Here is a 24,244-nt window from a genome sequence, read left to right as displayed (position 1 = left end):
GTCACTACTGCCTAGCCCTGCCTTCCCTGTTAGAGCCTGGGCCTCCCACTGCGACCACTTCCGCGGTGGAAAATGGGGAGAGACACTTACAGTAGCTCCCACGGGCTATTCCGCAGGGGAAGGGCGCCCCTGACGTTCTCGCCTCCAGCCTCCATCCTGCAGGTTTGCGAGCCGTGTTTTAGGAGGTGGGGCTGCCCGCAGACCCACCCACTAAGGTCTCTAGCTTTCACCTGAGGGTCTGAGGTTCCCGCGGCGCACGTGCGGCGGATACCCCCACCCCCTTGGTGGGCGGGGTCGTGCTCAGAGCCAATGAGAGCTTTGGGGGTGGAGGAGTAGGGAAGCTTCCAGAGGGGCAGATTGGGAGGAGTTTATAAAGGGGGTACGAGCGAGCCAGTGGGAGAGCAATGCAGTCCAAGCGGGAGTGTGAGGTAAGTGTTTGCCTATCAGGGGGTTGGTGAGCCCTGGACATAACAGGCGAGGTGGGGGTGGACGCGGCGATAAGGCATTCCAACCTGCCCTTTTCCCCCTCAGCTGTGGTGTGAGAGGGTGAATCCAGAGAACAAGGCGGCGCTGGAGGCGTGGGTCAGGGAGACGGGCATCCGCCTGGTGCAGGTGAACGGGCAGAGGAAGTATGGCGGGCCACCCCCAGGTACGGTAGTCCCAGCCCTACGCCTACGGGAGGGCTAAGGCAGCCTCGACGGCCACGAGCCGCCGCGTTCGGGGGAGGGAGGGGCCTACGCCGAGGCTCCACAGTCAGAAACTTATAACTACCCCGTTACCCGCCCCCCCAGCTGATGAAACTCATTGTCTGTTGCTTCCCACCCACCCGCCCCCTCGAGGAAAGGAGCCAGTCTTAAGGTGCCAGCCCCGTTGGTAGCTCAGTCACCCAGTTACGCCAACGACCCGGGGCGTACGGGTGTTGTAACCATTTCACAGACGTTTGCACACATACTCCCTCCTGCGCTCGGTTCCTGGACCTCGACCCCGGAACCGTCCGGGTGGTTGACGGTGCCCCTCCCCACCCCCTTCCCCCAGGATGGGTGGGCAGCCCGCCGCCGGCCGGGTCAGAAGTGTTTATCGGGCGGCTGCCCCAGGATGTGTACGAGCACCAGCTGATCCCACTGTTCCAGCGCGTGGGCCGCCTCTACGAGTTCCGCCTGATGATGACCTTCAGCGGCCTGAACCGCGGCTTCGCTTACGCCCGCTACAGCTCGCGACGCGGCGCCCAGGCCGCCATCGCCACGCTGCACAACCACCCGCTGCGGCCGTCCTGCCCGCTGCTCGTGTGCCGCAGCACCGAGAAGTGCGAGCTGAGTGTGGACGGCTTGCCGCCGGGCCTGAGCCGCCAAGCGCTGCTGCTCGCGCTGCAGCCGCTGGGGCCCGGCCTGCAGGAGGCGCTGCTGTTGCCCAGCCCTGGGCCGGCGCCCGCGCAGATCGCACTGCTCAAGTTCAGCTCGCACCGCGCCGCGGCCATGGCCAAAAAGGCCCTGGTGGAAGGTAGGGGTGGAGACTGCGGGGGGCCGCTGGTTGGGGCGAAACGCGTTCTACCCGGCACTTTACTTCAACACGTCAGCGTAGATCAGCATAGCGGGTTAAAGTCGCGAGACCTTAGGGTCAAACACACTTGAGTTTGAGACAGACTATCTGACCTCACGTTTTTAAATTTCCACCGGTGCTACCAGCTACCACGCACCTAAACTTCACACTTCACATGCACTATCTCCTGACTTAACCCTCAACATTGCAGTGAAACATAGAACGTTGTCCCTCTTTAGATAGGAGACTGTTTTAAGAAAAATTTACTTGCCCAAGGCAATCCAACTGAGCCTACCTTTTATCCACTGTAGAACCTGCTTCCTGAAGCTGAGAATTAAGCAGCATTTAGCACATTCTGTAGTTTTTGGCAAGTATTCATGGTAAAGGTTAGCTATTCTGATGGTTATGAGGTAGACAAAGCCTGCAATCAGCCAGTACTCCAAGGAAACTTAGAAGGTAGCAGTTATTGCACTCCCTTTGTAAGTAAACACAAAGAAGCCTAGAGAAGTTATTTAACTTGCCTGGTGTCACACCAGGAAATGGGGAGGCTACAAATTAAACAGGCTTGTGTGACTCCAGAGGACTCCGGTGCTTGGGCCCAGGGCTTAGACCCCGCCCTGTCTCTGCCTTTTTCCTGCAGGGCAGTCACGCCTCTGTGGAGAACAGGTGGCCGTGGAGTGGCTTAAGCCAGACCTGAAGCAGCGACTCCGCCAGCAGCTCAAGTGTCCGTCTCTACAGTGCCTACAGCCAGAGGGCAGCCAAGTAGCCCTGGCCAGGGACAAGGGGCTGGAGTCCCAAGGGGCTCGGGCTGCCCTGCAGCTGCTATGCCAACGGATGAAGTTGGGCAGCCCACTGTTCCTCACCAAGTGTTTGGGCACAAGTTCTGGCTGGCACCGATTCTGGTACCAGGTGGTGATCCCTGGGCATCCAGTGCCCTTCAGTGGCCTCATTTGGGTTGTGCTGGCCCCCAGTGGGCAGGATGGGCATGAGGTGGCCAAGGATGCTGTGTCTGCAAGGCTGCTGGAGGCACTGAGTCTGGGGCCAGCCTCCAGCGGTCTGCTGCGGCTGAGGCAGGAGGTACCATGGTTCAGCAGTGACCTAATCCTCTCCCCAGGCAGCCTGAATGAGTAGGCAGAGCCTGTGTCAGTCCCTGGCCCAGCAGGCCTGGGCAGCTGCTATCTGATCCCAAGAAGGGGAGGAGCATGGGCCCTGCCCTAGGCCTGACACAGCCTCCCAGCTGAGGCAGGGCCCACAGCACCTCGGGGCAGCTCAAGTTTGGCTAAGTTGTGGTGAGGGAGCTTCCCTTCTCCCTCCCAGCCTGGGGTTTAACCTGACCCCAGGGTTGTTCTCTGACACACAGTCGCACACACACCCCTCTCTCCTCCCACAGCTTAGCATGAATCTTTGCTTCTTATTTTCTTGATTTGTCTTTGTTGATGTTTTTATTTGGGGGCTGGCTGAGCCAAAGGGTCAGAAATCTGCCTTTGCCCCAACCACTTGGCATTCTGGTTTTGGTGTATGCGTAGTTTTGAGTTTTTCTATGCTGGTTGTATTTATATTAAACCCCTGGTTGGTTTACACCTGTGTCTGTGCTGTCTTGTGCCAGCTGTGGGCTTGTCTTACAGTGGTGGAGTGAGCAGCTGCTACAGGGCAAGTACTTCCCCACGTCAGTGTGCCGATCCTGAGCATCTTCTTGTGCACAATAGGATATTTTAAATTCCCAGCCTCTCTAGGGATCCAGCCCAGAAAACAAGACTCTTGTCCGCTGAGAACCCATCCTGAGATTCAGCTCATTCCCTCAGTCACTGTCATCCTCAGTCTCCTCCTCCTCCTGAGCTGTGGCGTCCTCTCCCTCCTCCCTCAGTCCTGCAAAGAAGTCATCCGTGCTCCAGGCCTTGCTGCTCAGCGCCCGTAGTGGCCCTCCCTTTTTCTTGCGCCGGCGGTAGTCATCCACCACCAAAGCCCGCAGCTGGGCCATGTCCCAAAACTTGAGGCGCTGGTCATGGCCACTGCTGGCCAGGAAGCGGCCACAGTGGGAGAGGGCTAGCTTCTCCACAGGTTCCCCGGCATGTTGGCCCACACTGCCCACCACTCGGTTTGGCAGGATGTTGACAGCCCTGGAGAGAAAGAAAAGTGTTGGTATGGGCCGGTTAGGTCTGCCCTTCCTATGACTGGAGGGCCATCCGGCTTCTCTCACCTGATGACTCCATCAGTGGAGCCGGTACACAGCAGACTCTCAGTGACTGGAACCATGCAGTCAATGGACTCAGCTCTCAGGGCAAAGCGGTCACTTGTGGCCCCAAAGCCATCCCAGTTGAAGAGGTAGATGGTACCTTCACTGGAGCCACAGGCCACCTTCTTCCCACACTGCAGGGAAACAGGGCAAACCATGTTTGTGGAGCCACATCAAACCAAGTCCCTATCGCACACCCCCCTCCCGCCCCACCCAGCTGTACTTTCATAAGTGTGACAGAGGTCAGGTCTCCAGACTGAGGCTCGGAGAGCAACTCGAACCGGCGTCGTCTGATGTTGAAGACACCAAGGCAGCCATCTCCGCTGTAGAGAGAGCAAAGCAGCAGGCTTGGCTGGAGGTACCCACCAAGGGAAACATTTAACACAGGGAAGGGAGGGGATGCAGCTTTGAGGCTGTACCTGGCTGTCAGCAGCAGCTTCTTGGCTGGGTCCAGAGCCATGTCAGCAATGTACTCCTCATGCTGCCGCATATCCATTAAGGGGCCCTCCTTCCGCTGGTCCCAGAGGCGGATGCCACCTGTGTCATCCCCAGTTGCCAGAACATTCTCATCCACCAGCAGCAGGCTGTTGATGGGGGCACTAGAAACAGATACAGAACTTCTTCGAGCACCTTTGTCCCAGTAGGGATGTACCAATCAATCCTTACCCTTTGGCTCAACACACAGTTGGCTTCCCCTTACCTGTGAGCCTTGGAAATGCGTCTTTGCAGTCGTCCCAGCTCCACATCTAGAAAATGGATGGCTTTGTCCTTGGACACAGTAACAAGTTCTGTGGGGAGGGAGGGGGAAATGCCCAGGTCATGGTGCTGTTCATTGCTCCCTTCCCACCACCACACTGCTGGCTGCCTTTCCTAATACTCACTCTGCCCATCTTCAGAGAAGACAACGGCTCGGCAGGACTTGAGGTGGTGACCTGAGGACCAGTGCTCCTTGGTTTCTCCCTCTTGGCAGGAGTAGGAAAAGCTGGGGAGAATGGAAGAAGAGTGAATGACTCCAGACCTCACCTGGGAGTATAGAGACCAACTAGCCAAACTTCCACCTACCTAGGAGTTCCTGCTTGTACACCTCCAAGCCCAAGGAGCTTACCATCCCATTTTCTTTTTTTTTAAATGAATAGGTATTTATATTATTATTTTCTTTAATATTTATTTATTTATTTTGTCTGTGCTGGGTCTTAGTTGCGGCACGCAGGATCTTCGTTGCGGCATGCATGCGGAATCTGGTTCCCCGACTAGGGACTGAACCTGGCCCCCTGCATTGGGAGCGTGGAGTCTTACCCACTGGACCACGAGGGAAGTCCTCCATTTTCCCATCTTCAATGAGCTTCAAATGTGAGGTCTTTTTTTCATTCAATGTACATTTTTGTGACCTCACCCCACCCCTCTTCATCATCTTTGAAAGCCATAACCTGGGGAAAGATTAGGTCTGAATCACTCTGGAGGTCCAAAAATAGTTGATGACAGAACAGCCCAGAAGCTGGAAATGTAAAGATGAGTAAGACAGGGATATTACACTCCAGGTCTACAGGAGCTAAAGAAAGCCACAATTAATTACGGCACATTGGGCTTCCCTGGTGGCGCAGTGGTTAAGGATCTGCCTGCCAATGCAGGGGACACGGGTTCGAGCCCTGGTCTGGGAAGATCCCACATGCTGCGGAACAACTAAGCCCGTGCACCACAGCTACTAAGCCTGCGAGCCACAACTACTGAAGCCCACGCGCCTAGAGCCCATGCTCCCAACAAGAAAAGCCACCGCAATGAGAAGCCTGCACACCACAACGAAGAGTAGCCCCTGCTCGCCGCAACCAGAGAAAAGCCCGCGTGCAGCAACGATGACCCAACGCAGCCAAAAAAAAAAAAAAAAATTACGGCACATTGTGAACACGTGTGGCGGAAGGATGACAAGGGAGGTAGAGCAGAGAGGCACCAGCCTGTAAGCTCAGCTTTGAGGCAAGTACCTGTCAGAGATTATCCCTAGTGTCTGCCTCAGCAGATCTTCAAAAAGGGCTGAATGAATAAGTGCTTACTTGCTAGTTGAGTTCCGGGCAGGCAGAACTGGGTCTACTTATTGTTTGTTCTGTCCCAGTGCCTAGCATGAAAAAGCTGCTTAATAAACACAGATTGAATGAATACTTTGGAAGGGAAGAGAGCCCTGGAAAGCTAACTAAGGTGATGACATGTGAGTTGGATCATGAAGAATAAGTAGTTCACCTGGCAGAGAACAAAGGGCAGATACTGGAGGCAGATGCTGATGTCTCTCCCACGAGGAATGAGGAGAGTTCAAGTGGGAAGAGAGAGGTATAGCTGAATCTAGTAAGATGGGCTGGACTAGGCTTGAGACAACCATGTAGGCCAGGCAGAAGTCTGAATTGAATTCTTTTGGAAAAAGGAACCTCTCTGGAATGGTCATGGGAGAAGTTTGAGGCCTCCAGAAGGCAGTGGCTGAAGGTAGAGAAGAGGAGACAAACAGAAGCCAGGGGTGTGTGTGAAGAAAAGTCCAGGGTGACTCCCAAGTGTCTGGCACTGTAAACATGGATAAAAGTAGTAAACCTCTCTGCAAGGTATGTATTATGGTTCCCATTTTCTTTTATCCTTCCTTCCCGCCTTGCCTTCCCTGCCTGTCTACCTGCCTTTCTCTCTCTCTCTCCCTCCCTCCCTCTCTTTTTTTTTAAATATAAATTTATTTATTTTATTTATCTTTGGCTGCGTTGGGTCTTTGTTGCTGTGCGTGGCTTTCTCTAGCTGCGGCAAGCAGGGGCTATTCTTCGGTGCGGTGCGCGGGCTTCTCATTGCAGTGGCTTCTATTGTTGGGGAGCACGGGCTCTAGGCATGTGGGCTTCAGTAGTTGTGGCTCGCGGGCTCTAGAGCGCAGGCTCAGTAGTTGTGGCGCATGGGCTTAGTTGCTCCATGGCATGTGGGATCTTCCTGGGCCAGGGCTCGAACCCATGTCCCCTGCATTGGTAGGCAGACTCGTAACCACTGTGCCACCAGGGAAGCCCCCCTCTCCCTCTCCCTCTCTCTTTTTCTCTCTCTCTCCCTTCCTCCCTCCCTCCCTCCCTCCCTTCCTTCTTTCCTCCCTCCTTCTTTCCCTCCATCCCTCCCTCCTTCCTCAGAGCCACAGGGCTTGCAGGATCTTAGTTCCTGGGGCCCTGGCAGTGAAAGCGTGGAGTCCTAACCATGGGACCACCAGAGAATTCTCTACTGTTCCCATTTTCAAAGATGAAAATCAGAAATTAACTTGCCCAAGGCCATTGCAGCTAATGAGGGGTTTGGGGTTTAAATTCATTAAGTAAATCTGATAGCACAACTCTCCTGGTTAAGGCCTTCAATGGCTTTTCACTGCTTCTAGCCTACATCTTTTATTCAAAATCAAACGTGTATTGAGCACTAACCCTGGGCTAGAAGCAGGAGATAAAATGGAGAACTAAAGAGACTACAGATTACACTCCAGAACATTGTTTTTCAGACTCTAGTCATGACCCATTACTGAGCTGCAATCAGCATTTTCTGTGTGTGCCCGCAATAACAACAGAATAAAATAAACCAGAAAATATTAGAGTGCATCACACATAACATAAAAGCTATTTTTACCGTGGGGCGAGGTCAAAAAAGTTTAAAAAACATTTTTTTAGTGGAGGAGACAGTGTTCAAATAATTATGCAAACGGATGTATGATTACACACCATTATGTAGTTTATGAGGAAAAGGTATCTGGTGCCGAGGCAGCATTTAACAGGTAATCTAATTTAGTCTGAGGCATGTTTGAAGAGTGAAGAGATGCTGGGGACTCTGGGACAATAGGTGCAAGTGAGGGAAATTCCAGGAAGAAGGAATAACATGTGCAAAGGAGCTGAGGCTTCAAGGTACACTAAAAAGGTAACGATGAATAAGCACAGAAAACAGAAAATAAAGTGAGCAAGGGCCAGATGGTCAAAGCCCTGAAAGCCGGATTAAGGAATCTCAATTTAATTCTAAAAGCAAAGGTAAACTATTGAAGGGTTTTAATCAAGGAAGTGAGGTGGTTGGATTTGTGTTTTTGAAAGATCAATTAAAATGGGCAAGAAGCGAAAGCAGGGGGCCCAGTTGGTTCTGTTTCAGGATCAATACAATATTTCGGTGGGAAATAACAGTGTCCTGAACGCCTGCCTGTCCGGGCTCCGTCACGACTTTCCAGCCACTTTGTCTCTCAGTTCTTTCAATAGATTTGTGTGGTAACTTACTTAAAGGCGAATGTTATTAAACGAATTGGACAAGACTGAGTCTTGTAAACTTAGTCTCCCTGTAACCTTCTCTCCTCATCCCAGCTCCATCGCTGCAGAGCTTCCAGACCGAGCAGCCCCACACCCACCACGCCCCCATCTCTGCCCCGCACTTACACGAACACGTCCCCGTCCACGTCCCCAGCCGCCAGGAGATCGCGGGCCGGATGGAACGCCAGTCCACTGGCCGGAGCGTCCAGCACGATATCTTCCGGAGTGTCCCGGATCCGGGCTGGGGCTTCCGTGGAGTCGGGGTCCTCCTCGTCTCTCCCATCCTCTGCGGGCCTCTCCTCACATGTGCGGTCCATGAACCAGAGGATCCGAGCCGCGCAGCAATTGGTAGGTAAACCCAAGAACCAGTCACTCGGCCGGAGGAGTGGCCCAGGTCACCGCTTCCGGGGTAGGGGGCCAGGCAGGAAGTGGCGTCAAGGCGTTCTCCGTAACCCGGAAAAGGCGGGGCCTGACTCAGCTGGTGGGAGGCACCGACCCGAGGAGCCCGGCCTCTTAATCCAGCTACTTCCCAGTGTTGCAGCGGAGGAGGTTCCTGTGTCAGATACACGGCGCATCCATCAGTCCCCTCCTTGGTCACTTCACGTAAAGTCGAGAACTGCGTTTAAGTTCTTTCCCCTTTTCCTGAGCGGTGCTGACAGTTTGGTACTGTCTCCCGCAATCAGTAAAGGATGACTGCCTGCCTGCCTGCCTTCGGGAGAGAAGAGCGGGACGCCAGTCGTTCATGGTTTGGTGAAAGACCAAGACAAGCGACAGCCAGTTTGGTCAGTAAGCGACAAAAGCCCACGCCGCGAGAATTTGACCTGCGGGGGTCGTAGACAGCAGGCAGTACGCGCACACACTTATTAAGCTGCAGCCCTCCATGCTGAACATCCTCGTGGCCAAAGCAACAGCGCCCCACCCGTTCCTACCGTTTGGCTACAGACCCTCAGCGGGACTGGGCCAGCTGTGCTCAGAGCTGGCAAGGAGTTGCTGAAAAGGAAAAATGGGCACAACAGTTGACATTCTGGACATCCCGGTTACCAAAGGTTCCGCAAAGATGTGTATGGTGGGGCAGATAAGGAGGAGCATGTGCTCCTGTCTGGATCTTGGTTACTTCCACAAGGCTTGGTGGTTCTTGCAGAAACTTATTTTAAACTGGCAGTCAACCCCCAGAAGGTCTCGATCTTAATGATCCTCTAGGTACCTTCATCTGAGCCAGGTGGGTCTCTGTGACCTTTTTCCTAATTGTGACTGCTGCCTACAGCCATGACGTCAGGGTGTCACTTACTGTCTGAAATTAGCCATTGTAGGTGCTATTGCAGACAGTGCCCAATTTCAGCCTCCTAGGCGCCGTGCATAAAGCTGGCTTCCTCAAAAAGCTCTTGCCCTGTCAAGGTGAAAGTAACCAAAGGCAATGGCTAAAGTAGCCATCTAGCTCTTCTTGGATCTTGTAAGCCCACAAGTCTTAGCTCAGGGCAGGCAGTGGCAGCTATGGATCCAGCCAGAAAGAACTGGTGACCTTTGCTGATGAGTACCAGACCAAAGTGCTGGCAATGAGCCAAGAGGAAAAGGGTGGGGATGGAGTGATTTGGAGGCCAGTGATCCCACCCTGGGCCTTGGCAAACTTTCAGTGTGTTGAAGGGCACTAAACTCTTCTGGTCTAGGACAGGGATTCTCCAAGGCACTTCCCCTTCAACCAGGTAAGCAGTGATTTGTGCTTGGAATTACTAAAGATCCCAGAAGGGCATAAATTTGTGAAGGGTTTTTGTTCCCAGGAGTGTTTCTCATCAGGTGCCTTTACCTAGAGCCCAGTCCTGCACAACCTTGGGATTAGACTGGCAGCCCACTGGGCTGACCCTAATTCCCAGGGAACCTCTGCCCTAAGACTAGGTCCCCGGATGGGCCCAGATGAGTCTGATATTTAAGACCAATCATCCTTAAGTTTCTCTATCCACCTCTTGCCTGACAGTGAGGGTCATTCTTCCCTCCTCCACTGGGCACCCTGGCTAGTATATGTCCTGCTTAGGAATCTAGAGCCACAGCTCAGGAAAGGACTGAGCTGACTTTCTCCATGTGATTTTTATACAATCACATGTATATGGAATTAGTAGCCCTCTTGGTGCATCTGGGCCCTCAACATAGAGAAGATAAGAGAGCAGGTTAACCAATTTTAATGGAACCAAAAGATTATACAATGAAATTTTATATACATTCACAAAAAAAAAAAAACATCGTGCAACTTTTTTTGGAATTGTAGAAAGCGAGCAGTGGAGAGCACATCCTTGTGGAGATTATTCTTGGGGTTGGAACCAGAGATTAGTATTTTGGTCTTTTCACTTCAACCCTGCAATAGAAAGAGAAATGAGCATAAGATCAATACACTAAGCAGTTCTCACCAGTCTCACAGAGGAAGAATGCTGCTGCTCACCCATCGGCTTCCATCTTCTTCCTCTTCTCAATGATCTGCAAAAAGAAGTTATAGTTGATGGTTATGCTGCCAGTCTAAGCTCACCTGAGACCCAAGGCTGACCTCTCTCCTACTTCCATGGCTCTCTGACCCACTGCCTGTTCCTGAATCTGTGGGCCAGTATCTCCTCCCAGCTGAAGCTCTCCCACCCAGAACCAGTCCCACTTACCGCACTAATCTTTTTCCATTGGCGATCAAGCTCTGCTTTGTCATTGGTTTCCTTAAAGCGCCTGGTTTTACGCCCTTCAGACATCTTGATGCCATACTGAAATGCAGCCCTGAGGGAAAAAAAGGGCAGTTGAGGGAAGAAGGCATCCGAGGTTGAATAGCAGTAGCTAGGTGTTCCCAGGAGACCCGATTTCAGAATGTTTCAGCCAGACTACACCCTCTAATCTGCTGTGGGATAGTCCACCCCCACCACCATCCCTCTCCTCACTCTTAGCTGTATTTAGTACCAAGACTCACTTGGGCAAAGCCTCCTTGTTGTTCATATACTCGCTGTATTCCTCCTGGGTATCAAAGTCCCAGCGGCCTAAAGGGCCTTTCTTGTTACCCTGTTGCAGGACAGAATGGGGGGCAGGGAAGGAAAAGATGTCAGTGGAAATGAGATTTTAGCCCTTGATTAAAGCCAGGCTCTCCCATAAACTCAGGTTTTATCATTCATAAATCCTACCCTAATAAACAATAATAAATGTTAACTGTGTACTTACTATGTGCCAGGCATCATTCTGAACACTAAACATGTATCTTATTTAATTCTCTCAAAAACTCTATTAAGAGAGAACTATAGTTCTCTCCATTTTTCTAATGAGGAAACTGAGGAAAAAGCAGTAAAATAAGTTGGCTTGGTCACAAAACCAATACCTGGCAGAGCCAGGGTTAAGCAAGGCTCCAAGATAGAATTAAACCATGCTATTAAGCATTGCAGTACAGAGAAAACAAGGAAAAGTATATGACACTTCTTCACCCTTAATGGTGTTAGTGTTTGTTGGTGTTTTTGTTCGTTTGTTTTTGTTTTAAGGCTTAGAGGAAAATGTCAATCCTGGCTAGAATAAAACTCAGTTTGTTTGTTTGTTTTCCAGTTATTTTCTAAAAACTGAAATTCCTTCTTCCCTTTCTACATGTGCACTAAAGGCCTGCTTACTCCCTAGGATGGAAATCAAAGCCTGGCACTTTACAGAAAATAAAAAGTAATATATTTATGGCCCTATCTCATTTTTTGACTTTGTACAGATGCTTTAAAACAGTCAAGCTGCCCAGGACCCCACAATGCTTCTGTTCCTATTGCTGCAGCTGAAGGAAGATGAGGCCCAGGAAATGAAACAGATCATTTGGGAGGCGGGAAGGGGATATGCGCTAAAGAGTAACTGTCCCCACCCATCCTTCCAGCTCCACACCTGGTCCATTTTGCTATAATCCACCTCCTCGTCACTGTCCACAGCCATGTCATCCATCCTAAAGAGAAGCAACAGTTAAAGAGATGGTGCAGACCCAGACTCCTATGGTTCATGCAGAAACCTACCACTAAGAGGCTATATGCCTAGGAACAACCACCCCTCCTAGGCCTCCCACTCAGAGCCTAACAGAATACTTTACCCAGTAAGAAGTACCCCTGGGTCCCAACAAATCAAATTTACACCTCACTCCCCCCCCACCTTGTTCTGCAATCATCCCAGCCTCCTTCTTTGTAACAGAGTCTCACGTACGTGGCTGGGTAGCACTCAGCATAGCTATTGGACATGCCAAAGAAATCTCCCAGCTGCTTCTTGTCTTCTGGCTTCTTCAGCATATGTTATGTTAAAGAAAATAATTCTCCCAATAGCAGAAAAACTTCAAGCAGGAAGGGCCAAGGGCTAGAAGCCCCAACATGAAAACTCTAAGGAGAGGGCTGTGAACATGAATGAGTCCTCTGAGAAAGGGGAAAGTCATGACTTCATCCTTGTCAAAATTCAGCACAAAAGGGAAAGAGCAAGATGGGGGCGGGGAGGTTGTGGGGAAGCAGGGAGGCAGGTGGAGTTGGAATGAACACGCTGAAATAAAGGATATGATTCAGTGCCTTCCCAGCCAGCAGATCCAGCAAACTTTTCATTGATCGACTTGATCAGCTCCTTGGCGGATCCGGGTCCTGGGCGAAAGAGAACTCTGTTCAGACTTTGAAATAAGGAGCTTACAACCTCTTCCCCACAACACACTTCCCACCTGTGCCTTTCATAACAACATTTTTTAAGCAACAGAACCCTTTAGCTAACAAAGTTTTAATCAAATTCCAATTCAAAATGAGCTACTCTGCTTGAGATGCACTAGTGTGCCCAGAATACTGTCCACTCAACCTGCCCCATGTCTTCAGAACCCCACAGCTGGGAGAATTATATCAAACAGAGCAAATATGCCCTGCCCTTGCCCAGGAAGACAGACAGAACTCCAGACTCATCTTCTGTCTATTCCATAAAGCAAGACACGGATCTTCCAAGAACCCAGAACTAGGAAGTCCCCCAGTGCCCCCCTTGGCAACTCTGAGTTCTGGGTCAGACTCTCAGCCCAGAGGAAAGCAGCACTGCCAGAGCCAATGCAAGATGCCATGGCTAAAACTCACCTTTGTCAACATCCATGGGCTGGAAAGAAAACAGAAACTGAAGTGAGTGTCACCAGGAGGGATGCCCACTCATCTCTCCCTCAAGTTTGAATCAATTCCCTACCCTACCCCCTGCCCCCATTTCCAGGATGGTTCCTACCCTGGATTAACTGACCCAGTTGCTGCTGTGAAACCATGAGCCACCTACATAACAGAGGGGTTCTGTACCTGGTTGGGCAGCCACAGAGATGGGCAGCTCCGCCACCTAGTGCCCGGGACTACATCTCACCTCATCGTCCACTTTTGGCTTCTCAAAGTAGCTGTGCCTCTTCTTCTCTTCTTCTCTCTCTCGGTCCCGCTCCCGCTCTCGATCGCGTTCTCGCTCTCTGTCACGGTCTCTGTCTCTCTCCCGATCACGCTCCCTTTCCCGGTATCTCTCCCGCTCCTTGTCTCGAGGTGTCTTGGTTGTGGAGGGCACATAATCCCCAATGTCTTCAAATATACTAGGAAAACAGAGATCCCTAGCTGACAAGGTCACACAAACTTCCATTTCCCCTGGCCACTTCTCCAGATTCTCACACCAAGGCCTCCCCCAAATGCCAAAGACAGGAAACCCAGAGGCCCTTCCTCCCTCAGATCAGGGGTCAAGGGCTACGATACATACTTCATGTCAGCCTCAGGGGGTTTCTTCTCTTCCATTTTCCCTGTAACATAAAGAGAGGAGTGAGGAAGACACTCCTGAGTTATTTCCCACTCAGCCTCACCATGCTTTTCAGTTCTCAATGCCCTTTTAAACATCTTCTGTTTAAAAGATGGGACAACAAAAGCTACCCCATACTCCCCCTCCTCAAGCCTCAAAACTGACCACTGCTTCCTGGGTGGGTCAAGCAGACAGAACCTGGATGTAACCATCCCTTGCTAATGCTCCACTGCTCCCATTTTTCTCTGGTCCCCAGGAGCCTCCCAATGTTCTGGAAGCTCCAGGAGACCTTGGTTCCATCTCAGATGCCCCTCCAGGGGTAAGGTTTCTCTCCCTAACTCTCCAGATTACCTTTATCTTTCTTTTTGAGCTTCTTGTTGCGGGTACCCTGCCTCAGGTAGGAAAGGATCTGGGTGAGCTTGCTGATGACAATGTCATTTGTGGTCAGTGTGGTCTGGGCCTGAAAACCCCCAAGGAGCAAGAATGTTATCCCACTGAGCAGGACTCTCTTCATTTACTCATTCATTTACGTAACAAATTAACAAATTAAAGGATAAGTGAGAATTAAGTAGGTGAAGACAGGGAAAGGAGGTGTTGTAAAAGGATATTCCAGACAGATGAAACAGCATACAACGGCCTGGGTCATAAGTAAATCTAGTACATTCAAGAAAGCCAGGATGACTGGAAAATAAACTGGGAAGCATGGTAGAAAGAGGCTGGAGAGGCCAGGAGTTACAGAGCCTCACAAGCCATGATACAGACTTTGGCCTTGGGATTCCCTGGTGGCGCAGTGGTTAATAATCTGCCTGCACGGGTTTGAGCCCTGGTCAGGGAAGATCCCACACGCCAGGGAGTAACAAAGCCCGTGCACCGCAACTACTGAGCTTGCGCTCTGGAGCCCGCAAGCCACAACTACTGAAGCCCGCGCGCCTACAGCCCGTGCTCCGCAACAAGAGAAGCCACTGCAACGTGAAGCCCGGGCACCACAATGAAGAGGGGCCCCCGCTCACCGCAACTAGAGAAAGCCTGCACACAGCAACAAAGACCCAATGCAGCCAAATATAAATTAATTAATTAAAAAAAAAAAAAGATTTTGGTCTTTATCCTAACACTAAAAAACCATCAAGGGGCTTCCCTGGCAGTCCAGTGGTTAAGAATCCACCTTCCAATGCAGGGAACACGGGTTCTATCCCTGGTTGGAGAAGTAAGATCCCACATGCTATGGAACAACTAAGCCCCTGCACCACAACTACTGAGCACGTGAACCACAACTATAGAGCCCGTGTACTGCAACAAAGATCCTGCAAAACTAAGACCCGATGCAGCCAAAAATAAAATAAATAAATAAATATTTTTTAAAAATAAAGAAACCATCAAATCTTCTAAACCGGGGGCAGGGCACATATGGGAAATCTCTGTACCTTCCTCTCAATTTTGCTGTGAACTTTTTTTAAAAATTAATTAATTTATTTATTTCTGGCTACACTGGGTCTTTGTTGCTGTGCGCGGGCTTTCTCTAGTTGCAGCGAGCGGGGGCTACTCTTCATTGCGGTGCGCGGGCTTCTCATTGCAGTGGCTTCTCTTATTGCGGAGCATGGGCTCTAGGCGCGCAGGCTTCAGTAGTTGTGGCTCGTGGGGTCGAGAGCGCAGGCTCAGTAGTTGTGGCACACGGGCTTAGCTGCTCCGCGGTATGTGGGATCTTCCTGGACCAGGGCTCGAACCCATGTCCCCTGCATTGGCAGGCAGATTCTTAACCACTGCACCACCAGGGAAGCTCTGCTGTGAACTTTAAACTGCTCTAAAAAATTATCTTAATAAAAAAAAAATGACAGTAGTGAAGGCAGAAAAAAAAAAAACCTTCTAAACCATGATGAGAAAAAGTCATGCTGTTAAATGATCACTCTGGCCATGTGTAAAAATGATAATGGAAAAGGGGACGGAAAGATGTGGGGAGTGGTAACGGCTAAAGAGTACAGGGTTTCTTTTTGGAATGATGAAAATGTTTTAAAATTGATTCTGATGCCGGTTGTACAATTCTATGAAAATACTAAAAGCCACTGAATTGTACACTTTAAAGGGGTGAACTGTTTGCTATGTGACTTACATCTCAACAATACTAAAAATAAATAGAATATTGGAAGGGAACCACAGTGGAAGTGGGGAAACCAACTAGGAGCCCCTTTTAATAGTTCCAACAAGAGATGATGACTTTTTTTTTTGGCCATGCTGCACAGGATGTGGGATCTTATTTCCCCAACCAGGAATCGAACCCATGCTCCCTGCATTGGAAGTACAGAGTCTTAACCACTGGATCACTAGGGAAGTCCCAAGAGATGATGGCTTAGACTGGAATGTTATTGTGTTGTTGGTGGAGATAGAAAAAAGTGAATGGATTCAACTGAGATTTAGGAGGTTAAAAGGTGGGCAGAACTTGGTTAAATGTGGTAGATGAGGCTCAGGGCAGAAGTGAAGCTGATTCCCAGGTTTGAGGCTCACATAGCAGGCTCTCGGGACTTGGGTCACTCACCTCCATGGTGGGGCAATCAGCTTTGCTGCGGATGAGAGTAGTGGGGATGTCAGTGTCAGCATACTCATCATCCAGGTCTACCACATAGGCCATGCGGCCTGGAAGAAACAGCTCATTCCGCTCATATGCTTTGCTCTTGAAGAGCATGCGGTAAACATTTCGGCCTACAAAAAAGAGAAAGAGCAGCAAGTAGCCAGTGAGAAACTTCTACAATAACAGCTACTGTTTACTAAGTGGTTACTGTGTGCCAGCCACCATGCCAAGTGTTATGCTTGCTTTGCTTCATTCAGTCTTCACAACAGCCCTGTGAGGTGGTCATTATTATCTCCTTTTAGCTGATAAGAATACTAAGGCTGAGAAGTAAGGGTTTTACTACCACTTAAGTCATATGACTATTGCAAGTCCTATAGCTACTAAGCGACAGAACAAAGAATGGGACCCTGGCCGTTTAACTCCAAAGCCTGAGCTCTTATCCACCCTTCCTACATTGCCTTCTCAAGGGCACTATGTGCCTAGCATTGTATTAGGCCCTGTGAGGAAGAAGGATGAAGTTTAAGGTAATACTGATGAAGATGGGAAAAAATAGCTCTACTATATGCTCAGTGTGATAGGCATGTTGCCATGTATTATTTCTCTTCGTCCCAGTAATCCCATGAGGTGAACGTTAACCCCATTTTTGCAAGTGGACAAATAGAAGCTGAGAAGTTAAGTTGGTTGCACCCAAAATCACATGCTTAGTGTGATTTCATTACAGGATTCAAATGCAGGTTTCTGAATTCTGAGTTTTTAATCAACAACCATGCTACCTCCCATATGGATAAGCCCAAATCTGAAAGAGCTTCCAACCTAACTGAGGGGACATTAGTAATATATATGAAATAACTAAGTCTACATCTGAGTTCTATTAGAGTATTTTGTGCGAAGTAGCTGGTTTGGGGACAAAAAAGAGATAAAAGTAGATTGAGGGAAAGGGGAAGCATATTCCATCCAGAGCACTAAATTCCTTACAATTCCCCTGGAATGCAGAGCCACTAGTGTAGAAATTCTGTACTCACCCAAACGTGTTTTAAATTCTATTTTATTTTCAGGATCCTCATCTTTCCTGAAGAGACAAAAAGAACATTTTTGCTAAATGTGTTCCTACTTTTGGCCCCTCCTTTCTAAACTCTCAAGCTCTCCCTGATGTTTATTTACTTGGTTTCCTTCTGGGGCTTTTCCATCAGTTCTTCCTCCTCTTTCTCTTTGCTGGCAATTTCAGCTCGTACCTAACAGGAAAGCAAGTAAGGTTTAGACATTTATTCACTTTACATACCCTTACTGAACACCATTATACCACACTGTGCCAGGAACTAAGAACTCAATACTGAACAAAACAATATAGTCCTTGCCTAATGGAGCTTATAAAAAGAGAGACAGACAAATTAAACGATTAAACAACAAAGTGTGATAACTGCTGTAAGTAAAACAGAAGAGCTATGCAAGGGTGCAGGTAGTGGGAGGTGAGGAGTGGGGAGACTTAACAATACACAGGTGATCAGGGAAGGTTTGTTTACCCAAGAAGATAAAACTGAGGCTGAGACTTGAAGGATGAATAGCAATTAGTCCTACAGAGGGGACACCGTTAGTTCTTTTACATGGTCTGAACTAACAGCAGTCTCCCTCCTCACCCCAAAAGGTGAGCATTCAGCATGCTAGTATTACTCTCCATCTACCAACAAAGCTCACCTTCTGAAGCAGAGCAAAATCCAAGCCTTTCACCAAATGGGTGTGTTCCATGTCACCACCCAAAAATTTGGACTCCTGGATCAACTGTCTTCTCTTCTCTGCAGCTGATTTGTCCCTGTAGAATGAAAGAGGCCACATAAGAACCATCCTTTGTGGGTGGCAAGTGCCTCTTGAAATGGCTTGGCATGGGGAAATGGCTTTCCAGAGCAAGGAAAATGTGAGGAAGAATTCATACTGCCATTGTATGACTTTGCAATGCTGAGGGAACCATGCCCTGGCCCACTCGGTACTCACGCCTCAGCAGTGGGGCCCACAGCCCTGTAGTTAGCTGTGGTGCTGATCAGCTCTGTTTCCTCATAATCTTTGTTCACTCCATCCCGCCGTTCCTTGGCACGGTCCCGGTACTTCTCTGCTAGTTCTCTTTCTCTCTCAATTTCTTGTTGGCGAAGTTTGGCATAATAACTGTGACCAGGGAAAGGCAAATGTGTAAGGCTCAGCAGAACTGTTCCTGCCTGTTTCCCTATACCTTCACCCAACTCTCTATGCTGAAAGCTCATATATATCCTCATAGAACTGCTGGCCACCTCTTGATATTCCTCAAAAGCAGAACTACAGCATCTCTCAGCTCACAGATACACTGTTCTAATGCCACCATAGTATACTCCATCTGTCACTTCAGAATCCTTTGATGTCACCTAACTCTACATCACCGAGTCTCTACAAGTATGAGACTTTACCATACGGCAACCAGGAAGTCTGAGTTTTTATCACGTTCCAAATATCACCTGAAAATATATCATTCCTTGCCAGTCCTCCTCAAGAAAAGAGAAAAAAGCAAAGTACCAGGTCTAGGAAGCTTAGTATCATATAAATAATAGCAATGACAATGATAACTGACGGCAGCCAAAATTAACTGGGTGGTTACTATATGCCAGGCACTGGTACTAAGTGTTTACATGGACTATCACAGTTGATCCTCGTGACAACCTGATAACAGTTATTATCACTATCTTGATTCCACCCATGAAAATACTGAGGATTAGAGAGGTTAAACAAAATGCCCACGGCATCCAGCTAGAAACTGGTAAAGATGAGATTAAAACACAAGCTGACTCCAAAGCCCTAAACAGCCATTCTAAATATCATTCCTCTCCACTATGAAAGCAGAGACTCTCAAGACAAGAAAGGAAAACCTCAGTCTCTTGCCTCATAACTAGCCCCTACTCCTTTTCCCTGAACAGTATCCACCATAAAACCCAACACTCTTCCATCCTTCCTTTACCTTTTCTTTTTTCTCCTTCGTGCAGCTGGATCTTCATCCTCATTGTACTCCCTTGGCATCCTAGAAAAGAAAGAAATTCACTGATTGCAAAATATTGCCACAGCCCCAGAAACCCCAAGAAGTGGCTTTGAGGACTGAAGAAAGGCTTAGAATACTGACCACAGCAATAGCTGACCAGTTTCAATCAGGCAGAGATCCATGTCAATATTTGTAGGTGAGTGGTTCTCAAGCTTTAGAAAGCATCACAACCACCTGAAGGACTATTAAAATTATATATTCTCAAATATCTGCCCTAGAATTTGAGTCCGTGGGGCTAGAATGGACCCAGAAATCTACTTATTTAAGCACCAGCAGCAACTCTAGTACAAATGGTCCATGGAACATACTCTGAGAAAAAATGAGATCCCCATGGGACTTCCCTGGTAGTCCAGTGGCTAAGACTCCATGCTCCCAATGCAGGGGGCCCAGGTTCAATCCCTGGTCAAGGAACTAGATCCCACATGCCGCAACTAAGAGTTCACACGCCACAACTAAAAATTCTGCATGCAGCAACTAAAAGATCCCGTGTGCCACAACTAAAACTCGGCACAGCCAAATAAATAAGTAAATATTTTTTAAAAAATGAGATCCATACAGCATCCCAGTCTTTCCTGGAGCTTCAATCTCAAAAGGCAGGGAATCAGAACCATGGACCTCAAAAGAGAACTAGCTTTCCCGTTCCTAAGATAACTAGTTCAATAAATTTTCCATAGGAAGGAGATGGGAAACAGATTGGATCACCCCAGAACTTACTCATGGTGACGTGACTTAGAGGGTGGTGCAGAAGCAGGTGCAGCCCTTGGGGTCATGAGAAGTTTCCTGAAGTCTTCATTGGTAAGTTTTGATCTAGAGGGTGAAAATTTTAAAAATTAGTACCCAATAAGAATTGGAAAAGGAATATGTAAAAAATATGGTTCACTTTACTAGAAATCAGAGAAAAACAAATTAAAACAAAGAACATGCCACTTTTAATGCATCAGACTGTTAACGATTAAAAAGTTTGATAAATTGGACTTCTCTGGTGGCACAGCGGTTAAGAATCCACCTGCCAAAAAAAAAAGGTTTTCCCTGGTGGCGCAGTGGTTGAGAGTCCGCCTGCCAATGCAGGGGACACGGGTTCGTGCCCCGGTCCGGGAAGATCCCACATGCCGCGGAGCAACTAAGCCTGTGTGCCACAACTACTGAGCCTATGCTCTACAGCCCGCGAGCCACAACTACTGAAGCCCGCGTACCTAGAGCCCGTCCTCCGCAACAAGAGAAGCCACCGCAATGAGAATCCTGCACACTGCAACAAAGAGTAGCCACTGCTCGCGGCTACTAAAAAAAAAAAGTTTTATAAATCAAGAATGAGTGAGAGGATGGGACTTCCCTGGTGGCACAGTGCTTAAGAATCCGCCTGCCAACGCAGGGGACACTGGTTCGAGCCCTGGTCCGGGAAGATCCCACGTGCCACTGAGCAACTAAGGCCGTGCGCCACAACTACTGAGCCTGCGCTCTAGAGCCTGCGAGCCACAACTACTGACCCCACGTGCCTAGAGCCCGTGCTCCGCAACAAGAGAAGCCACCACAATGAGAAGCCCGCGCACTGCAATGAAGAGGAGCCCCCGCTTGCTGCAACTAGAGAAAGCCCTTGTGCAGCAACAAAGACCCAATGCAGCCAAAAATAAATAAATTACTAAAAAAAAACCCAACACAGGTGGCAAAGTTGATATATAGACAATATATCACCGATTAATTTTAATATTTTAATTCACAAAGCAATGATGTATTTTACTCAGATATGAATGTGTGTACACAAATGCATTTAAAAAGAGTAGGACAAAAAGATAAGTGTAAAAAAGGTAATGGTGGTTACCTCTAAGAAAGGGGATGGAATTGGGACGTTATCAAAGACAACATTACCCTTATTCTGATGTTTTAATTTCCTACAAGAATTAATTCCTATATAACGTGTAATTAAACATCAATTTTAAAAACTAGCACTCTCCCTGCCATAATTTCCCCTCTAATACTCTTATGCAGTTGGCCTGATCCAGTTAAAAGTTCACAAAGATAAAGAGCAAGCGGTATGATTTTTTGGTCATCCTTGCTGACAAGACATTCAGAATTCTTTCACCACCACCACCACTACTTTACTCATTACCCAGCTCATTCCCATGGTTCTACATCAAAACACTCACTGGTGGAAGGAGTGAGGATCGTCCACATCATGGCCATCTGGGGCCAAAGGGTTGGAGAACGGCTCGCCTAAGAAAAGGAATTGATGTTAATTTAATCAATCTCTTTAGAGTCAGGTCTTGTGCAAAGGTTGGGGATCTACAGACGTCTTTTCCTGTAGTTGAGTTGCTCACAATCTAGTGAGGAAGAAAGGCAAGAACATCGACACTGACAATACAGGGTAACAAGTGCTGAAGTAGGAAAATTCAAGGAGCTATGGGAGCTCAGAGGAGGGGGCCCCTAAACCAGCGCTGGAGGATCAGCAAAAACTTCTTGAAGATGACACCTAAGATACTACACGAAAGATAAATTTACGGAACCAAAAATTAAGTGACGGGGTCTGGGGGTGGTTCACAGATAAATCTCATCTGTCGTGGGTTGGGGCAAGGACAAGATTGAGGGACAGTCTGGAGCTGCCCGGCCTCGCTCGGGGCCCAACTGCTTCGCCAGGCTACAAGCGCCACATCCCGGCCCGCCTCCACCCTCGCGCACACAGCCGGCTTAAATTCTGAGGCCAAAATAACGCGCCAAGTGTCCCGAGTCCCGCGGGGAAGAAAGGGCAGATGACCCGAGCCTTACTATCTCGCTCCGGCATTTCGTCCGCGGTATTTCAACCCACCAACGACCGAGGACCCTACAACAACACGGCAACGACAGGCGACTGCCCACAATGCACCTCAAGAGTCCACCCACAGTGCCTTTCGTGCCCCAGCTTTTCCGCCGCAACAGAGGGCGGAGAAATCCGAGTAAGAGTTGACCCGCAATGCTTTTATGGCATTGGCTAAACTTGGTCCCGCCCCTTACGCCAGCCAACCTATCCCGGGGCTGAAGCGTCCGCGGCTGGTCTGATAGGATCACTTGGCCGGAAGGTCTAGGGCGGATGATTTGGTATTAGCCGAGATGGCGGCTGCTGCAGCGAGTAGGGGGATCCGTGCCAAATCGGGCCTCCGTGAGATTCGTATCCACTTATGCCAGCGCTCGCCCGGAAGCCTGGGAGTCAGGTGAGGCGCGGCCCGGTGAGGCGGCGGGCTTCGGGACGCCGGGGTCACGACCTCGACCTCCCGGGTGTTTGAGGAGGCCCGCGCCCACACCGCACGCACGGTGCTCTTTTCGGCCTTGCAGGGACTTCATCGAGAAACGCTATGTGGAGCTGAAGAAGGCGAACCCCGACCTGCCCATCCTAATCCGCGAGTGCTCCGATGTGCAGCCCAAGCTTTGGGCCCGCTACGGTGAGCAGAGGACGCCGGGGACCTGAGACCCCGGTGGAGGAACAAGGGTTCGAGAAAAGAAAGGGCCGCCCAAGGTCACACAGAAACCTGTTCAGGAACTGAATTCGGACTTGCTGTTGACCTCGTTGCAGATAAGGAAATATACATTCGCAGGGTTACAGGATGCTTTGTGTCCCAATAACATCTATGTGGAGGCGGGCCCCGTCCTGCATAGGGATCAGGAGCTGTCGTCTTTGTAATTCAGAACAGGCTTCAGATAGGGGAGAAGGGATGCTGGTCCAGTCCATCAGTGTAGGTCCTTCCAAATTGTGTGGTCAGTGCCGGTCCAGACAGAGTGTGAGAATCTCAATAGTAAAAATCTAAAATAATGACTGTGTTGAGCACTTACTGCTAGGCCCTGTGCTGAGTGCTTTCCTGCCTAAATCTCATTTAACCTTAATTAATATGAGGGGTGGATTCTTTGGTTATTCAGCTAGTATGTATAACAGGGTTGAGCTTCTACCTCTGTTCCCCCTTCCTAGACTGCACTTCGGCCAGACTTCCATGGCTGGCTCTTTGTTATAATTCAGACTCCTCAAAAAGGCATTCCCTGGCCAGTTATGTAACATTGCCCCTTTACCCTATACAATTTTATCACATACTTACTAATATATTATCTATGTGTCATTTTACCACAATTTGAAAATTACTGCCATGTTGTCTGACACATAGGGACACACAATAAATATTTATACTTACTGAATAATGATATTTTTAATCACGGCTTTTAACTAAACCTCACCCTAGCAATGTCTGGAGGACGGCAGGGAGTCACACCCAAGGCAGATCCATTATAACAGTGGACAACTGCAGTATGCCATGCACTAAACATTGTTTGGAGGAGGAACAAAGGTTTTCCTCCCAAAAGCCAGTAGACTAGAGGAGATGGACAAAAATAACTTTAGTTTAGATGAACAATGGGAGCCACTGAATGGGTACCATTAAAAGGCAGGCTCATGTAATACACTGCTCACAATGGTTAATAATAAATGCCTACCATGCCCCTTAAAACGTTCCTGAAACACTTTCCTTCCCATTATGACCGCCCAGAATCAGCCGAAATTCTACTACCCTTCCTATCCTACCAAGACTGTAAGTTGAAGACAGAGACCTTTTATTATACTTTGGTAGCCCGTACAGTGCAGAGCGGATACTTAATCACCTCCCTCTCTCTTCAGCATTTGGCCAAGAGAAGAATGTCTCTTTGAACAACTTCAGTGCTGATCAGGTAACCAGAGCCCTGGAGAATGTGCTACGTGGCAAAGCCTGAAGCCTCCACTGAGGATTAAGAGCAAGAGCCCCAGAGCCTGAGCTCTGCTGGACTGAGTACAATGTGGAGAAATGTGTTCTGTTCTTTATAAAGCTTGTGCTGAAAATGCTGTCTCAGGATGTTCTGTTTCTTATTCCACC

General features: G+C 49.0%; 4 protein-coding genes across 4 annotated transcripts; 2 read left to right on the top strand and 2 right to left on the bottom strand.

Moving 5' to 3' along the window:
- The first annotated feature begins 75 nt into the window (after positions 1–75).
- On the top strand, positions 76–3,378 carry DND1 (DND microRNA-mediated repression inhibitor 1). Its single transcript, XM_060296299.1, is given in 5 exon segments — positions 76–428; positions 532–649; positions 1,036–1,497; positions 2,177–2,563; positions 2,566–3,378. Coding segments are annotated over 5 exon segments (1,059 nt in total). The 5' UTR covers positions 76–404; the 3' UTR covers positions 2,634–3,378.
- WDR55 (WD repeat domain 55) lies at positions 2,605–8,447 on the bottom strand. Its single transcript, XM_030869394.3, has 7 exons — positions 8,164–8,447; positions 4,651–4,751; positions 4,470–4,557; positions 4,189–4,368; positions 3,993–4,092; positions 3,734–3,903; positions 2,605–3,653 (listed from the first exon to the last, which is right to left on the bottom strand). The coding sequence occupies exons 1-7, from the start codon at positions 8,352–8,354 to the stop codon at positions 3,335–3,337; spliced, it is 1,149 nt and encodes a 382-aa protein (XP_030725254.1). The 5' UTR covers positions 8,355–8,447; the 3' UTR covers positions 2,605–3,334.
- A 1,745-nt stretch (positions 8,448–10,192) lies between these two features.
- Positions 10,193–22,302, bottom strand: IK (IK cytokine). Its single transcript, XM_030869387.3, has 20 exons — positions 22,146–22,302; positions 21,530–21,596; positions 20,103–20,195; positions 19,311–19,370; positions 18,323–18,490; positions 18,029–18,143; positions 17,498–17,568; positions 17,359–17,405; positions 16,304–16,467; positions 14,128–14,236; positions 13,741–13,780; positions 13,366–13,579; positions 13,098–13,116; positions 12,551–12,629; positions 12,211–12,291; positions 11,902–11,959; positions 10,970–11,058; positions 10,674–10,782; positions 10,466–10,500; positions 10,193–10,381 (listed from the first exon to the last, which is right to left on the bottom strand). Exons 1-20 carry the CDS (start codon positions 22,159–22,161, stop codon positions 10,354–10,356), a joined length of 1,662 nt encoding a protein of 553 aa, XP_030725247.1. The 5' UTR covers positions 22,162–22,302; the 3' UTR covers positions 10,193–10,353.
- Positions 22,303–22,408: 106 nt separating this feature from the next.
- NDUFA2 (NADH:ubiquinone oxidoreductase subunit A2) lies at positions 22,409–24,215 on the top strand. The gene is made up of 3 exons (XM_030869397.3): positions 22,409–22,567; positions 22,689–22,795; positions 24,013–24,215. Exons 1-3 carry the CDS (start codon positions 22,467–22,469, stop codon positions 24,102–24,104), a joined length of 300 nt encoding a protein of 99 aa, XP_030725257.1. The 5' UTR covers positions 22,409–22,466; the 3' UTR covers positions 24,105–24,215.
- The last annotated feature ends 29 nt before the right edge of the window (positions 24,216–24,244 follow it).

This window comes from Globicephala melas, chromosome 3, assembly GCF_963455315.2.
Source record: "Globicephala melas chromosome 3, mGloMel1.2, whole genome shotgun sequence".
Lineage (NCBI taxonomy): Eukaryota > Metazoa > Chordata > Mammalia > Artiodactyla > Delphinidae > Globicephala > Globicephala melas.
This window is presented reverse-complemented; position numbering and strand designations above follow the sequence as displayed.

Coding starts and splice junctions, on each gene's coding strand:
- WDR55 (XM_030869394.3), bottom strand. CDS start 8,354: ATGGACCGCACATGTGAGGAGAGGCCCGCAGAGGATGGGAGAGACGAG. Junction 4,369..4,469: donor CGCATTTCCAAGGCTCACAG/GTAAGGGGAAGC, acceptor ATCTGTTTCTAG/TGCCCCCATCAACAGCCTGC. Junction 4,093..4,188: donor AAGCTGCTGCTGACAGCCAG/GTACAGCCTCAA, acceptor CTCTCTCTACAG/CGGAGATGGCTGCCTTGGTG.
- IK (XM_030869387.3), bottom strand. Junction 20,196..21,529: donor GATCCTCACTCCTTCCACCA/GTGAGTGTTTTG, acceptor TTCACCCTCTAG/ATCAAAACTTACCAATGAAG. Junction 18,144..18,322: donor GTGGGCCCCACTGCTGAGGC/GTGAGTACCGAG, acceptor TTCATTCTACAG/GGACAAATCAGCTGCAGAGA.
- NDUFA2 (XM_030869397.3), top strand. CDS start 22,467: ATGGCGGCTGCTGCAGCGAGTAGGGGGATCCGTGCCAAATCGGGCCTC. Junction 22,568..22,688: donor CCCGGAAGCCTGGGAGTCAG/GTGAGGCGCGGC, acceptor TCGGCCTTGCAG/GGACTTCATCGAGAAACGCT. Junction 22,796..24,012: donor CAAGCTTTGGGCCCGCTACG/GTGAGCAGAGGA, acceptor CTCTCTCTTCAG/CATTTGGCCAAGAGAAGAAT.